Genomic DNA, 16,520 nt, shown 5'->3' on the forward strand with positions numbered 1-16,520 from the left:
ATGAGCATCCTCCCTGATGCAGGCTGGTACTGTAGAGAAAGCTGTCCTGTGTTCTATTTTAAGATCACAACTGAGAAGTGTGATAATCTTTAGAATAACTATACCTCTACAGAATAGGGAAAAATATCCATTGTCACTTTCTATAGATTTAATTAGATTAATGAAGTGGAAGAAGATATCATTTACCCACCACAAACAAACCAAAACATCAGAATGAATAACGTAAAAAAAAAAATTCACTCAATATATACAAATACTATCAGAAGTGCACAAGTGTAGTCCAGAAATTGTGGGGAATTGGTTGCTGTGTCTTTTTTTACAGACAACAATGTGAATCGTCTTCACATTGTGAAAGCCAGTATACTCCATTTGGAATTTGAGATAAAAATGTCAGCTGTGCTGAAAAATGACTCAGAACTTTGGGCAACATGGGGTGCTGTAAAGAATCCAAAAGCAGCCTGAATTTACGCTGCTGGATCAAAATGTGTTTTCACACAGCAAGGAGTCATGCCATGTGAATGTACTGAAACGTTCCATTTTAAGGTGCTGAATTACTGATCAGCTTTTGGTACGTATGAGCTGTCATTGTTTAAATTAACCCCATGTTTTCTGTGCATAATTCACATAATAACAGTTATGTGCAGTTGTAGACTGTTGTAAAGCTACAGTGAAATTAGTACAATAAGAGTCAAACTAAACATGTGTCACATTCTCCAGCAGCAGTGCACCCAGCCTAGACTCATTTAAACACATCTGTTAGTGCACCCTCCTCAGGGCAAAAGAAAACAGACCTCTTCCTCAGATGTCTATTTTCAGCTCAAAGAGCCAGTTTTCCCTAAAATAGCAACACCTTACCTTGTGCTGCCTCATCTGCATGAAACTGCATCTCGCATCTCTCATGCTTGCACACTGCTCTCAGCAGCCAAATACCAAAGGGTCGGCAAATTTGTTGTGGTATTGCTTGTGCTAGTCCTTATGCTGTGACAAGAATAGAGCCCTTGCTGTCAGTGGCCTCTGAATATTCTTGAAGATATTAATAAGACTGAATAATTTTCCCTCTCCAACAGCCATTTCCATTCTACCAGGCCATACAGAGATGCATTGTTTTCCTTGCAATGGCATTTTCCCACACAATCTCTTGCCTCTGAAAGTACACCGGACACGTGTGTGTTTTCTGAATCTCCTGTAGCATTAATATAATCTGCTCATTCAATATTATGGACACATCTTAAATATCACCAACATTATGAAAACTCTGTTCCTGTTGTGCATAACATCAGTACAGTCAGTGCGGTGTTGAGAGACTAATTACACACACCATACAGACAATAATGGTCACCAGTAACAATAAATGTTAATGGTACTAGAATAACACCTTTGACACAGAATTTGCTATAAGTACTTCACTTCCAAGTAAAAATTCTGTTTCATAAAGTCTTTGATACTTTGACAAACCACCACATTAATCCACAGGGTAAATGTATCAACATATATATATATATACACACACACACACACACACAGTATATATATATATATATGTACAGTATCTCACAAAAGCCCGCGACCCGATCCCGGATGAAGATGGATGGATGGATGGATCTCACAAAAGTGAGTACACCCCTCACATTTTTGTAAATATTTGATTATATCTTTTCATGTGACAAGACTGACGAAATGACACTTTGCTACAATGTAAAGTACTACAGCTTGTACATCCATCCATCCGCTTATCCTGCATACAGGGTCGCGGGGGGCTGGAGCCAATCCCAGTTTACATCGGGCGAAAGGTTTGAACCCATGACCTTCTTGCGGTGAGGCGACAGCGCTAACCACTGCACCAGCCCACCGCCCACAGCTTGTATAACAATATCAAATTAAAACATCACACAGCCATTGTCTAAACCGCTGGCAGCAAAAGTGAGTATACCCCTAAGTGAAAATGTCCAAACAGGGCCCAATTAGCCCTTTTCCTTCCCCGGTGTCATGTGACTCGTTGGTGTTACATGGTCTCACTTTTGTGAGATACTGTATATCAGTGATGCAAACTGATGCAGCCACTCTCTCATGACTGAAGCATCTTATCCACTAATGGGTTTAGGAAAATATTAGTAAGTCCCTCTCAGCGGACTGACCTGTCTGAGGGGGGAGGAGGCTGCAGGAGGTGCTGATGCTTTGACTCAGAACCTCAACTTCTGGTTTGGGCTCCGGGCTCAGCGGCACAGACAGGAAGTGGTTGAGGTTGATTGGATGAGTCTGACTCTGGGCCAGGCAGGGCAGGCTGCGGCGAGATGGCTTCAGGCTCTTCTCCTTCAGGATCTCGCTGATGCTGGTGTGCATGCCTGAGGACGAGAGGACAGAGGAAGAGTGGAGGTCATTTCACTAGTCACTTAAAACTTGTTTAAACACAGAAAGAAAAGAAAGCACAATAAAGCTATAGATAGATTAGGCTCTGCTCTTTGATAAAGCTATACTGGGAGAATTAATTTCCCCTTACTAAATACGTACATGATATTAAATCTTACTGAAGTCAACAATATAAAAAACGTATTACATAAGGACAAGGTTGGGGGTGGTGGGCATGACCTACGGTAGCAAATAGCATTACCATGAAGGTATCAGCAGAGTAGTCAAGGAGAAGTTTAGGATAGTTATGGCTGGCATGTATCAGATGGTAGCCAAACAACTAATGAATGAGCCAGTGACATAGATGCATGACACGGGCACTCCACTCCACAAGGTCAGTTAACCGGTAAAGGAAAGTACTACTCTAAGTGTAAGAAAAGTCTCAGCTTAGACTACAAATTTAGAACAGAAAACACACAAACAAACTGAGGCCTGGGAGTGAGAACGATTACATTAGATTAGCCTTTATTGTGTCTCTTAAGAGAAATTTGACATTTATCAGGCCGGGAGGATTTCACTAAAGACCTCTGAATTTGGCTCATGGGAGTCCGCCGACTTTATGAAAGTGAAATACTAAAATCACTGAAATACCAGTTGGAATGAGCAGCTAATACCAATACCACAATGAAAGACTCCATTCACTAATATTTATGTATATAGTTACATTATAGTTTGCATGTTCAGTAATGCATACTCAGGCAGTAACTTAAGACTGTTAGTAACATGCTCAAGAAAGAACTCCATACTGTAACCCATAACTGCTAGAAAACCATTTCATAAATGTCTAATAACAAAAAAAACTAAATTCAGCAAGAAGAAAGACAAATAAAATCTCCAATAATCTGTTTACAATGCTTAGCAGATCTAGTACATGAACTCTAAGAACGAGAGAGAGAAATCATCAACTGGTCCATCATTTTATGAGCTACAGTGATGGTGATAATGTCCGTCCTTTATAGGGGAGCACATTAAACCATTAGTGCTCCCCCTCCATCAAATCACACAACAGCATGATGATGCACTACGCTTGAAAGTGCTGCAACCAAATTTAACAAAGATACATGGAATAACAGAATCCATTGTTTTATTAATACCAGCAGAGGTCATTTTAAAGGTTATTTCAGCGATAAAAAGCAATAAGGTGATAGTGGGTCCGACTCATAGGTTAATAACAATAAAGAATGCACAGGAATGGAAACAGGTCATTGTGCCCGACCTTCACACCAGGCAGCAGCTTCAGCTCTGCAGCTCCTGACATATTTATTCATGAAACGAAGGTGTTTGCTGTCAAATGGGAGCGTGACTTACTGTCACCTGCAGTGAGGAATTCTCTCAGTGACCTTCCTGAAACGTTCAGCTGCACTGATAATTCCCTCTCTGCATTCTGAGGGTCTGCGATGTAAACTGCGCAATAACTCATTCTCACTGCATTCTCACTCAATGGGATTTCCCTGTGCTGTTGGGTGAGAATGGAGACAGTTAAATATGTGAGCTTGAAGGCCCAGGGGAACCACTAATCGCACTGTTTATTTCCTGTGCAGCCCCACAGATATGAAATGAATGAAAGTTGTGAACTCCATCCAAAAGCAATACAATGAATAACTGAGAAAGTGAAACGTATAAATGTTCATATGCTAAGACAGATTTTTTTAAAAATAGTTTTAAATGAAAGTCTTTTAAATTTAAACTTATGATTGCTCAGCACAAAATCCGACATTAAACTTACATCTACGTATTTGTTTATGTCAGAAAGGTAATCTGTCTTCAGGCTAACAACAACTTGATTGCTTGATTTCCCAGTACTTTAATTATTTCCACAGTGTACACATGCATTCAGTTCCTCTTCATTGCATTTAATATTTCAGTCAATTCCATTAAATCCGATCTTTCAAACCAATAGTGAGTTGTAGGTTTTTAAGCTAAGAGTCATATTGTGCCAATTACATCTGCAAGCACATTCCACAAACAAGAGATTTTATGGTCCAGTGAGCAAGAGGGTTTGTATCTCTCAGCAACAAATGCAGCAACAACATGCTTTACGACTGGCTGGTAAATTAGAGCGAGCTGTGAGCTTCCACTCAAGAGGGCAAAAAGCCTAGAGTGCCATAATTTCACAGTCTCTGTGGATTGGAGATGGGAGACTTAACACTGGATACGTTCTTCAATCAACATGCCCTCTTTCTCTTCATTATACTGATGGATTTATAAAAAATTTCTGCTATGTAGTAATACTGTCAAAAAGGTAAATTTACTGGACTCTAGGCCATAGTCCCAACACACATTGGCAAGGCTCATGGACAAAGCTCGGTAGTCCCAAAGGATTCAGTGTTTATAGTAGACCCAAATTGGACAGGGTTGCTTTCATGGACATTTCAGAGCGTGTGCAGATGAAAAAATGTCACTTTGTCAAATCTCTCAGACTGCGGATATTAAGGATATAATAAGGGTTATCTCATGATCACTGCCCTGTTCCAAAGCTTTAGCTTCATTTTCACATGCAGGCAGACTCTGAACTCTGTCCCACAGTCAGAGCAGTTGTGCAGAAGACTGCATTGTGCAAGTCTATATAAATATATAAATGGTTGATCTAATGTGAAATCCTGTGTTTAATCTTGCTGTGCACTGGCTAAAACTATTTATCAGGAGAAAATTAATCCTGTGTGTGGATGTGCGAGTGCGTGCCAGTTGGTATGGGAGTCTGTGTGGCTGTAACTGAGTCCTGCTCAGGGAGGAGGGATGCAGGAGTGACAAATAAAAAAGAAACAGATCAAGAGGTGCAGGGAGTGGACGCTCACTGTGAGGTGATGCGGGGAAAAAACACCTCCAAATTGTCTCTGAATAAGCATGATACAGGGCTTTGACGACAGTCCTGTGAGTGCTCTCACAAACACCCGCTCACTCAAGGCTCAGCTGAGGGGGAGCTTCAATGAAGGTCGTGATCGGGATTTGGATCTCTCCTGCGCAGCTTGCCCATGACAGTCTTGTGATGCGAGATTAACAGGTTTTTGTTTCGATTCTGTGCACGTGTGCATGATATTATACATGTACCATTGTGACTGTACACTGTGTGTAGCGTACATGTCTACCAATTTTTTTTTCTGTTGACAAACATAAAAATCTAAAACTTGGCAGTGTCACAGCACTATTCCTCTACGTATCTGTTTGCGACTGTCACCAATCTACTCTGGGCCAGCTGGAAGAGCAAACAATTCATTTAAAAAATGTCAATGATTTTATGATCAAGCGGTCACATATCAAAGGCAGTAAAACAAGCTGTGACAATTTTTGTAAAAATAAACTTTTGCTTTCAGTCACGTTGGTCCACGATCACTGAGAGACCTGAGCAGAAACTAAAGCATTTAGACATTATCTGCAAGGCTTTTACACAGCAGCAAACAGCAACAACAATTCAGGTCAGTGGGCTGTTTCCCACCACATCTCTATATATTCAAGTTCTATACCTTCAATTATTCATCCATCTTCGGCTCATAGCACTTTCAGTGTTACAACTTTCAACTGAGGAACACTGTGCATCAGGAACTTTTTAAAAGCAACACACATCATTATTGCTTTCCCCTTACAGAGCACATTTCAGCGATCCCTGCTATAAAACAGTGGGCAAACACGAAAAAATAACACACACACTCAAGCTTAGAGAAGCAGGTCCAACACACTGCTGCGGTGCATTTCTAAACATGATCACGTGGAAGCAGCCTCTCCTACAGAAACATTATCTGAGTAATTAGTGCGTTTCATCCTGGCACAGTATCAAAGAACACGTAGACAGAGCTGAGTTCACAGGGAGTATTTAGAACAGTGTCATTAGCTCAGCTTATATCTTATGTTGCACTGTTAATACTCGAGGCACACCAATAATCCTGGCTGGCCAAGCACAGTGTGAATAGCAAATGATGAGGGATCTCTGGTGTGGATCGCATGATTTCTTCATGACATACTGAATTTTTTGGAATTTTCACTTTAATCCATGCAAGAAATGTGAAAATAAATCACAACAAGTTAAAATATGTTCCTGGTACCATGTGGTGGGGCATTAAAAAGTAAACAGCATAGTAATTTTAAAATCTTCAGGATTCTCTGTGTTTCAGTACGTAATAATAAATTTGTGTTCTTCCACGTGATTTACCACAGCAATAATTTATCCACTCAAATACAAATAAGTAATACCAGCTTGGTCATTCATTAATTTAATAATGGTAAATTATGGTTAACTATTCAAAATGTATATACTGAAATTATATTACTGCCTTAGCTAAAAAAGCTATTGACTTCAGTGACTATGACATACAATAGAATATTGTAGATAATTAATGCAGTTAATATCACAAACGGCTTATTGACTTGACCTGAAACTAATATATGTGTGATTAAAACATGGTGCATCTAATTACACCAGCTGATCATTTTTAACCCCCAGTGATGAAAAACACATCACCATTTTATGCAGTGTCTATAAACCGCTGACCTCTTTATGTTTTATTTTTCACCACATTGTGAATCGCGGTGGATGTCATTATGCTTTTTGGAGAATAAAAAAAAGTAAAAACAGTCTGAAATAGCTATTAACTTGCTTCACAGACAATGTCTGCAGTTGTCGTCTGTTTTTCACGTGCAGTCCAGCCTGGCAGCTTGACCCTGAACACACCACTGAGCAGATGGCACTTTTTACCCACGGTTTAAACAGTTCAGGACCTCATTATACAGTCCTGGCACAACCTCTGGGTTGCATCATTTGAGCAGATTAAACATCTTCCTTCTCTCTTAATCTGTATTTTTACCCGCTCCTTTAGCGTCACACTATCTTCTTATGCCCGATTGCTTGTGATTTGTACTACGTCACAGGATTTTCTGCAAAGCCTCTGTTGTATCCATGTGTACACGTTTCATCAGGGAATGCATATCAACTACTCTGTCTTCAGTAAACATTATCAAGAAGAACATACACAACATTTCCCAAATCAGTGTGTTTTGCAGACGTTATTAAACTGTGCAAAGCATAACTTCTGCATAACTTCTGCCACTATTGTTCTTATAACCTAGCAACAAAACAACCACTGACTATTTAAAGACTGTGAAAGTGTTAAAGCTGGTAACTGCCAGACGATAAACACACACACACAGAACAAAACAGCCTCTTTGTTTTGTGGTACAATTAGATAAAAGGCATTTTTACACAAAATGGATCAACTCATCTTACATAAAACTGATGTTGGCCTAATATTTTACAGTAGCCTGTTAAAATCGCAGATGAAATATGAGTATATATGTGCTCTCCCCAAATCTGTCCTGAAAATATTGTCTGGAAAACCATCTGCCTGCTTGCATAAGAGGACAGGTGGCCTGCTTAGTACTGTGCTACCAAAGGTTTGCACACATGAGCACACACACACTCTCAACACACATTTACTGTATATGAGCACATGTCTACAAAGTTAAAAAAGCATAGTCTAACAGGACAGGGGACAGGACTCTCTGCCACTGAACCCTCCCACCGACCAAAAAACACACACATACGTTTCTTAAAAATAAAAAAGACTAATCCATAAACTATTTTCATGAGGAAAATTAGCAGGATATTGACTGATATAACCTTGATTCTTAAGAAACTTTAGGAGAAGTTGGATTAGTGGTGTAAAAGTGCATGATAATAAATTTAAAAAAGTATAATATAGGGCTGCAACTAACCATTATTTTCATTATTGATTAATCTACTACTTATTTTCTCAATAAATCAGTTCATCATTTAGTCTATAAAACACCAGAAAACTGTGAAAAATGCCCATCACTATCCTACAGCACAAGGTGACATCATTAAATGTTTTGTCCAAACAACAGTTCAAACCTTCAATTCGCCGTCATGCAAAACCAAGAAAGGCAGCAAACGCTCACATTTGAGAACCTGAACACATCAAATGTTTGGCATTTTTGTTTGAAAACTGACTTAAATTATTAATAACAAAGTAATTAATCAACAAGTCATTGCAACTCTATAATAATACATGTAGAAACATGAACAAAGCTTTAATTAACACTTAAGTATTTGATTGTAGAACAAGGTACCTACCTATTTTGATGTGCTTAAAGGAAATATTGTGTTAAGTGTGTAAATAAGTTTCAACAACTTTCATCAACATGCTGCCAAAAAAGAGTTAATGATTAGTGTGCCAAAAGACATTTGAAATTCAATCAAATCCTGGGAAGTAATATCAGATGGTTGTGAGTCATTTTTGCCTTGAAGTCCTAATGTATTTTTTTTTAGTTGTTACCAACTGAGTTATGTGTTTTATTAAGGCAAGAAAAAAAAATCCATCTTCATCTTATGTTTATCCATAATGAATCTCTTTTTCTAATTCTCAGTCCTGTTTTCAATCAAAAATGTTTTCTTACCTTCAGCTCAGCAGCTTTTAGGGAAACTGGAGAGATTTAATTCCTGTATAAACTACCTGATATTGGCATCCAGTTGTTATTTTTATAATTTTCAGATTTGACTACCTAGCAGTAACGTCTTAGTTAACAAAGCTTTTCACCTCCTGTGTACAGAAACACAAAGTTCCATTCGCTTTCAAATAGTGAACAAGCATTTTAATGCTCTCACAGGGTGTTGTTGATTGTGTCTGAGGAAGTGCAAGATAATTTCTGAATTTTGCTTCAGCAGGACTTTGTGAGACAACATTCACCCCTTTTGACTTCAGTTTAATGGTGCACTTAGCAGTCACTGAAATAATGAGTGGGCTCCCAAGTCTATAGTCAGATTTTTCCATAAATCTGATATCATGTTGTTCTACAGATTTCCTGTAGGCTGGACTGAAGCCAGGAAGTGGTTCAATCTGTTTTATATAAGAGAAAAATAATTGCTGCATTGAACACGATTCATATGAAACATAAAAATAAATAAAAAGTACAAACAAACCCATTATGGAATCATGTGGTGCAGTCCATACTGTGCATGTAGGTCATGGTAGACCTGAAAAAATAAAACACTGCTTTCCTCTCTTATTTTTTGTTCAACACTTTGCAGGGGTTTTTTTTCACACTTAAAACCAGCGAAGACAAATGAGCTACAGCAGGTAAGCTTACACCCTCTTCAGCAGGGCATCCCTAAGTGATGAGATGTCTACCTGCTCAGCTCAGCGTGTCATCAGAAACCTATAGACCCTTTCATCCTCCTCAGCCAGGTATAGAAAGAAAAATAGCACATTGCTCCCTGTTCATGAGCCTGTGTCAGCATGAAAACAAGATGTTTCTTCACCATACTTCTAAATTTAGACAGCCAGTGCATTAATAATTAACACAAAATATTAAAGAATCACCAATGTTCTCTAAAGAGCCCTACTTTCGGTCTAAATCAATACTGGTGCAGTAGAGTAATCTAACTGGAATGTAATGGACACAAATTGAAGACGCCATAGATGTTTTTACATCCAGATTTGACAAAATTTGCTCTAATGTGTGGAGACCAACTATCTTTCCCTCACTTTACAGTTTGTTACATGATCTGTGTCTAAGTTATTGCCAGTCCACAACACAAACATACCAAATGGACACCAACGTCAAATAGAGTCTCATGTCTCATATTGCGTTTTCAATAACTTGCTGAGTAAAGAGGGTTTTTTTACTGTTAAAACCTCACACACAAGCTATTTCACCTTTAGCACAAACTATTCACTGTTCTCCTAGTATAGCCTACACTACTGTGAGTTCAAACATCACCCTTTCAAAGATCTGCATTGCTTGTCTTGTGAAGAAAGGTCATGTCTTTCTCTGTGCAGCATTACCTGCATCCATCAACAAACATGGTTTACTTTAAATAGCTTGTGATGTTTCTAAATTTGAACAGTTCCTGATGAATTTAGTCATATTTAAGGTGTTCCTTAGAAATAGGCCTATCTGCTTTAAGTGGATCTATGTAGCCTACCGCTTAACAATAATGACTTAGGCAATAGAGTTAGTGCAACAACTAGTGAATAAAATATCAAAGCGCACAAGGCTCAGAAACAGGATTCATCCCAGGAGGAGGACGCTACAAGACCTCCAACTCTGCGTCACACTTACAGCAAGTACAGTCGCATGCCTCTGTGAGTATCATTTAACATCACAAACTGTTTAACTAGAGAAGAAAAGTCGCCACCCATCACGCTCAGCTCAAAAATAAACCATCACCGGGCGCGAAACGATCACGTTATATCGACCAACCTTTCTGCTGCTTGAAGGACTGGATTGAACCCGAGTGGTGCACCATTGCGACGTTCAGTTGGTTCCCAGCGTTAATTGAATTCCGTATTTGAAAAAGCAAAATTGCAGAATACATATGAAACTATGGTGAGGTTGCGTAGGTGTTCTCGCAGCTCCCATCCTGCCAAACAATCTCACGGGCGATGCGCAAACCCCAGCAACACCTGTCTAAGCTCCGCATGCTCCCCCCTCCCGTCCCCTACCACCACCATCCACGGCTGTTGTCATGGTGACGGACGGTAGGGGAGGTCCTGAGACGCCCCCCCTCCCCTCACCCCGTCCGTCCTGATTTACTGACACCAAAATAAGATGCGGGAAATTACCAGGGGCAGAAGATCTTAAATGGACCGACAAGGACATGGACTGATTCGCTCGTCAATCATCATCTGTTACCTGCGCTGAAAGCTTGCACCATAGGGTAAGGCATCACATAGTCTGATGGACTATTAGGGAAAATACAGTCTGGGTACTAACTAAAATGCATTCAGTGTTGGTTCAAAACATTTAGCTTCATTTAAATTGATGTAATATGGATTTTTATTTTTGAAGTCCACATAATTTAACATTTAAGCCACTGTAAATCCATCAGGCAATTCTGCTGTCTTGCAGTAAACTCTGAACCCTCACCAATTAAAAATCATTGAAAAGTCATTCTAAATCATTCACATGCACAAGGGCCATCAGATTTTCTAAACCTGGCTGACATATGTAATCTTCAACATAAAACACAGAGGACAATATCCAGTGCTGTTGACAGAAGCCATCAGTGTGTTGGCTGACTGCCATATTCAGGCTTAACTGTAACTTTATGCAAAAAAAGGACCAAAGTATCAATAAAAGGAATATGGGCCATATGACTTTTTTTTAGGCTGTGAACCATTTGCTTTGGCAGGCATTTAAGACTGCAAGGCTGTGAGAAAAACTCAAAACAATCAATACAATAGTTTACTACTACAGGGCTCACAGCTCAGTGCTGACACACTGCTGCAGTAGTGGCAGGGGATCCCTTGTTTGAGTTATATCAGTCATGAAACCGAGCAGGGTGTTAAATAAAATGGCTGCAGTATAGTTTGATAGCTGAATGTTAAAACTAGTAACTTTATCATGCTGGCAATTGAGAGTTTATGTAGGTCATTATAGATGTGGAGTAATAGAACATAACATTGAATTTCATTTTAAGAAATCCTTAATTTCTTACCTAAAATAATATATTTCTGTTTTGTCAGTTGTGTTTTTGGCAGCTTCTACCATTTATATGTGTCATGGTAAAATGGAATAAGCTTTTTTATCAATCACATATTTAATGTAAGAATGAATGAAACCGAGAAACCTACACCTTAGTATGTAGGCAAAACAATCTTGTCTTCTTATCATTTTGCTGTAGGTCTTCACTTGCATAGTATTAACAAAGCAGAAACCATGTCATGGATTATCTGCAAGGTCACTGGTCTTATCTCAATGTCAACCACACAGTTACAGACCAGCAGCTGTGACCTGGTCAGCCTTCACGAGGTCACAATGAAATAGGTCGTTTGGTCTGTGGTCCGACTTTTGTGTATCAGTCTGTCTGTGCTGGTATTCTAAGGAGTAGTCTGGCATCTGTTATAGATGCAAATACCATCTGCTTTCTTGCTGCTCAGCACGCCCCTCCTCCTCCCACTGTTCTGTTGTTTATTGAGGACTGGAGGCAGGGATCTGCGTGCCAACCCCTATAACATGTCATAAAGATGCCAGGCAAATGCATTTCTTCCACTGGGCCAATGAATAAATAAGTAAGCTCTTATATGGTCAGTCCCATTTAAAATTCTATCTCTTCCACTCCTGCTTGTTAGTTTAGAGATGTAGGTCAGATGCCAGTGCTGCAGAGAGAGCGAGGTTTTAAATAAACAAAATACTGACACCTTGTGGTTAAAATGGGGACTAACTGAGCTGTCGACAATCAGCTCCAACTAAGAACCACAAAGCGTTTAGGCATTATTCACCTCAGCAAATGCATGTAAATATACAGTCATGAACTACTTTTGACAGTATTCATGTACTAAATGATACTCTTGTAGCCTCCAAAAGTGGTTAGCTTTCACAACATAACACAAGCCAAACAATAATTTTCACCGTTAAAACATCTAACATCCTGCACTGGAATGCTCTCCAATTTAGGGCACAAACTTAATTTTCAGCTTTTTGTGGCTGTCAACAATGACTTACCTGCACTATAGCAGTTAGATTATCATGGTAATAGGATACTTAAAAACATAAATAGAATTAGTAATCAAATATTTAAGTCAAAGAAAAGGTCACAAACAAGTGTAGGGAGAGATTTTTAATCACATTCAGAGTCAAAGCAGTCAAAGATTTGCTACCCCTAATATATAATTATCTTATAATATTCAACACATTGCTGGTTGCATAAAAGGGTTCTATGTTCACACGATGTTCAAGGAATCAAAGAACTTGCTCAAGACTGTCCTGAATGATAAATACCTCTAACGTCAACACTGATCACTTGCTCTCAGGCTTAGCAGCCGAGGGATCTGCTGATGAAGTTATTTTAAAAGTTCAGAGCAAAAAGTTCAACTGAGGGTCTTTTCCCCTTCATATTCAGGTCAAACCATCCAGTTCCATACCATTTCACTATCAATTCTTTTTTTTTGATTAATCAAATAATTATTTAGTGTAGAACATTTGGTAACATTTTACATTGGTACAAAACAGTGAAAAGTGGTGAGTCACCAGCACCAACCAGAGAATATTTGATAAATTGTTAAAATGATAAATCAGTCAATTCAAAAGTTCACTAATGGATTAATTCATTGTGTTCAATAGCCTCATAAACACTCCTGTTACTCCTGGGAAGTAATATCAGATGTTTGTGAGTCCAAATGTAGCTGTATTTTCTAGTTTTTACCCACTGAGTGATATGTTTTATCAAGGCAGGAAGAAAAAATGCACCTATACCTTCATCTTTATTTATAGTGAATCCCCTTTTCTCTGTTCTGTCTTCAGTCAAAAATGTTTTCTAACTTTCCCTTAAAAGCTTGGCAGCTTTTAAGGGAAACTTGGAGAGATTTAACTCCTGTATAAACCACCTCATATTGGCTTCCAGATGTTATTTTTATTCATTTTCAGATTTGACTGATTACCTAGTGATAAAATAATAGCTTCTCACCTCCTGTGAACAGAAACACAACGCTTCCATTCAGCTTTGAAACAGTGAACAAGAATTTTAATGCTCTCACAGGATGTTGTTGATTGTGTTTGAGAAAGTGCGGTATAATTTCTGAATTCTGATGAGTAGACTCAGCGTGGTCCATATTTATTAAGGAATTAGCTTAAATCAGTATTAACCTTATACTTTATTTTCACATTAGGTGTGCAGCAATATGCCCAACAAGCATGGGCAGATGGTAGATAGATAATAATGCATGTTTAAAAAAAAAGTGCTGCTGGCAAACTCACCAGAATGTTGGTCGGTCTCTGTGCCTCCAGAGTGGAAACTGTTGGCAAGCGAGGAGCTCCAGGACACCGAGCGGCTGAGCGGATTGATAGGAACATGTCTGTGTGTTCCAGAGGAGCTGGAGGTTTGACTCTCCAGCAGGGGCAGGAACATAAAGTTGTTCTGATGACATGACCCTGCAAAACACAGACAAGAAAGAGACAAAGTGGTGATCAAAGTGTGAGTCTACTGTACCAATCGTGTTATTAAGTATCTCTATTGTTGCTTTTATCTTGAAGGGGCATCCTGTCGCATACTCAAACCATAATAACAGTTGCTTAGGTTATCAGAGGGAAAATGTAATAGATTATATGTTCATATCAGTAACATTTGATCACAGCGGTTCAGCTGCCTACTTATCCCTCTCGTGTTACTGCTGCATACATTTTTAACACGTGTTTAAAATTCCTTTTTATCCTCTGATACTTGACACTAACGAGGAACAATACGGCCTCTAGGTTTCCAAAACCAACTGTGTAACGGATCTCATCAGGTTATACTTTTCTATTGAAACCAGATAACAGTTAAACTGACGTGTAATAATGTGTAAAGACTAACAAAATATACAAAATGAAATTGTTGAGGAATGAATTTGAATGATTTCTGGAATAAACGTTTGTCTAAACTGAACTGAATCGACTTTGTTTTGTTTCCATGGACTTTATTTTCCAGCTTAAGAAAACTACAGCAATATGTCAACTGTTTTTGTTTAGCAAAAGTAAAATAATGAAGATTGGCATAGAGAACTCACTGACTGATTATCTATATATATGAAGAACTAAATCATTATCTAAGATTACCTTTCATCCTACAAAAGTAGGATATGAATTGTGTATTTTTCATGACTTTTCATTCATACAGCAAACTGTAAGCCTACACAGTAATATATGGTAAATTCTTCTCTGACAATGTCGCTGTTAATAGTTGGAATAATGTGCACAATAAGAAGAAAAATGGCTTAATGCATGTTATAAATTCATCATTGCCCTTCTTAGCCACCGAACCATTATGTTGAACTAATTGCTTTATTACATGATGTGGAGGCGGCCATTCTGAATCTTAAACAGGTCACTGCCAGGTTTAACCAAGTTAGCATACAATAATGCATTTTAATTTGTTTACAATGGAAAAATAACATCCACAGCCTCAGATTTGAATGTGTCCTCCCTCGTGTGTGTATTCAGCTTTATTAAGACCAATAGGAAGAGCCGCGGGGCTGCACTCAGAGTCCAAACAACATGACTCACAAACATTCAGAAGTATTCTACATCTCTGAAATGATTCTACACAGGTTCAATGGCAACATCTCCCTTCAGCATCTCTTCTCAGTGGAGTCCACAACAAAACAACACATGGCTGCCAGACATGCTGGTGCGTACGGTACATTATTGAAATGCCAAATTTCAAATGTGCACAGTTTATTTCATGACAGCAACGGCAATTACTACCAGAAGGCTATGCAACACAGACAGGCCTGCAAGAATGGAGGGTGGTGTAATACAGTTGAAAATACAGCAATATGTTTGAGTGAATCCAAAATAGAGTTTAACCAATTCGGTGCATGTTCACTCAGCAAGCGCAGTGTTAACAGAGATTATTGCACGTGAAGACAAAGAAATAATAGTGACATGGAAAGTGCTATATCTAAGTTACCAGAGCTCTGGACAACTGGTCAGAAAAAAATCACTTCCCCTGAAATGTGCTTTGTCCATTACAACTGTGTGGTCTAAGTGCAGTAATTTACTGTCCTGAAGATTTATAGAAAAAACGCAGAGACACTAGGTAGATCGATTAATGAGCAGGTCCTTCCTGCGCGAGCTTACTGGCACGTTGATAATTTATTTAAACAAATACATTTCAAAACCCAGAGTCACTGAATTCCTCTCTCAAGTAATTGTGAATCTATTATGAGGATTTTGAGGAAAGTGTGACTCCATGTAACAATGTAAAAGCATCATTTATCCAAGCATATACAGTGGGCACCATAGCCAGACTGTCTGGCAAATAATATTACCACCACTATGACTAAATTGCTGCTTTGCAATAGCCTAAATGTCGCAAAGCCTTTTTGGGTTAGTTGATAAGCTTAGGGGATTGCATAATACAATCAATGTATATGCACAAACACTTAACAATATGGAAATGTCAGCAGCTGATAAAGAAAATGTAATTTTGTTTGAGTGCAACCAGGTGGGCCTCTTATCCAGCAACTTGTTAATTGAATAAAAGGGGCATCAGCGTTTATCACATATAACACATATAGGCTAAAGGTGATGTATATCCAGTCTAGAGGGCATTTATAGAGGAGTCTTTCCATTACATGATGGCTACACCAACCGGGTCTGTGTGTTTTACATCTCTTAAACAGCTT

General features: G+C 38.7%; 1 protein-coding gene across 2 annotated transcripts in view; it reads right to left on the bottom strand.

Annotated features, from left to right (window-relative positions):
* The window catches only part of ano3 (anoctamin 3), a 33,320-nt gene extending 19,038 nt beyond the window's left edge, over window positions 1-14,282 (bottom strand). Inside the window, exons 1-2 of one of the 2 annotated variants that reach the window (XM_038706262.1) lie at window positions 14,113-14,282; window positions 2,136-2,342 (exon numbers count right to left, since the gene is read on the bottom strand). In XM_038706262.1, the coding sequence (XP_038562190.1) occupies window positions 2,136-2,342; window positions 14,113-14,263 (358 nt within the window). In that variant the 5' untranslated portion in view covers window positions 14,264-14,282. Of the gene's footprint in view, window positions 1-2,135; window positions 2,343-10,617; window positions 10,843-14,112 lie in introns of those variants that run through there. The other variant, XM_038706263.1, reaches the window with a different exon arrangement.
* Between the last annotated feature and the right edge of the window lie 2,238 nt (window positions 14,283-16,520).

Source organism: Micropterus salmoides, unplaced genomic scaffold (genome assembly GCF_014851395.1).
Source record: "Micropterus salmoides isolate LMB-PRFRI ecotype aquatic unplaced genomic scaffold, ASM1485139v1 Ms_hic_scaffold_8, whole genome shotgun sequence".
Classification (NCBI taxonomy): Eukaryota; Metazoa; Chordata; class Actinopteri; order Centrarchiformes; family Centrarchidae; genus Micropterus; species Micropterus salmoides.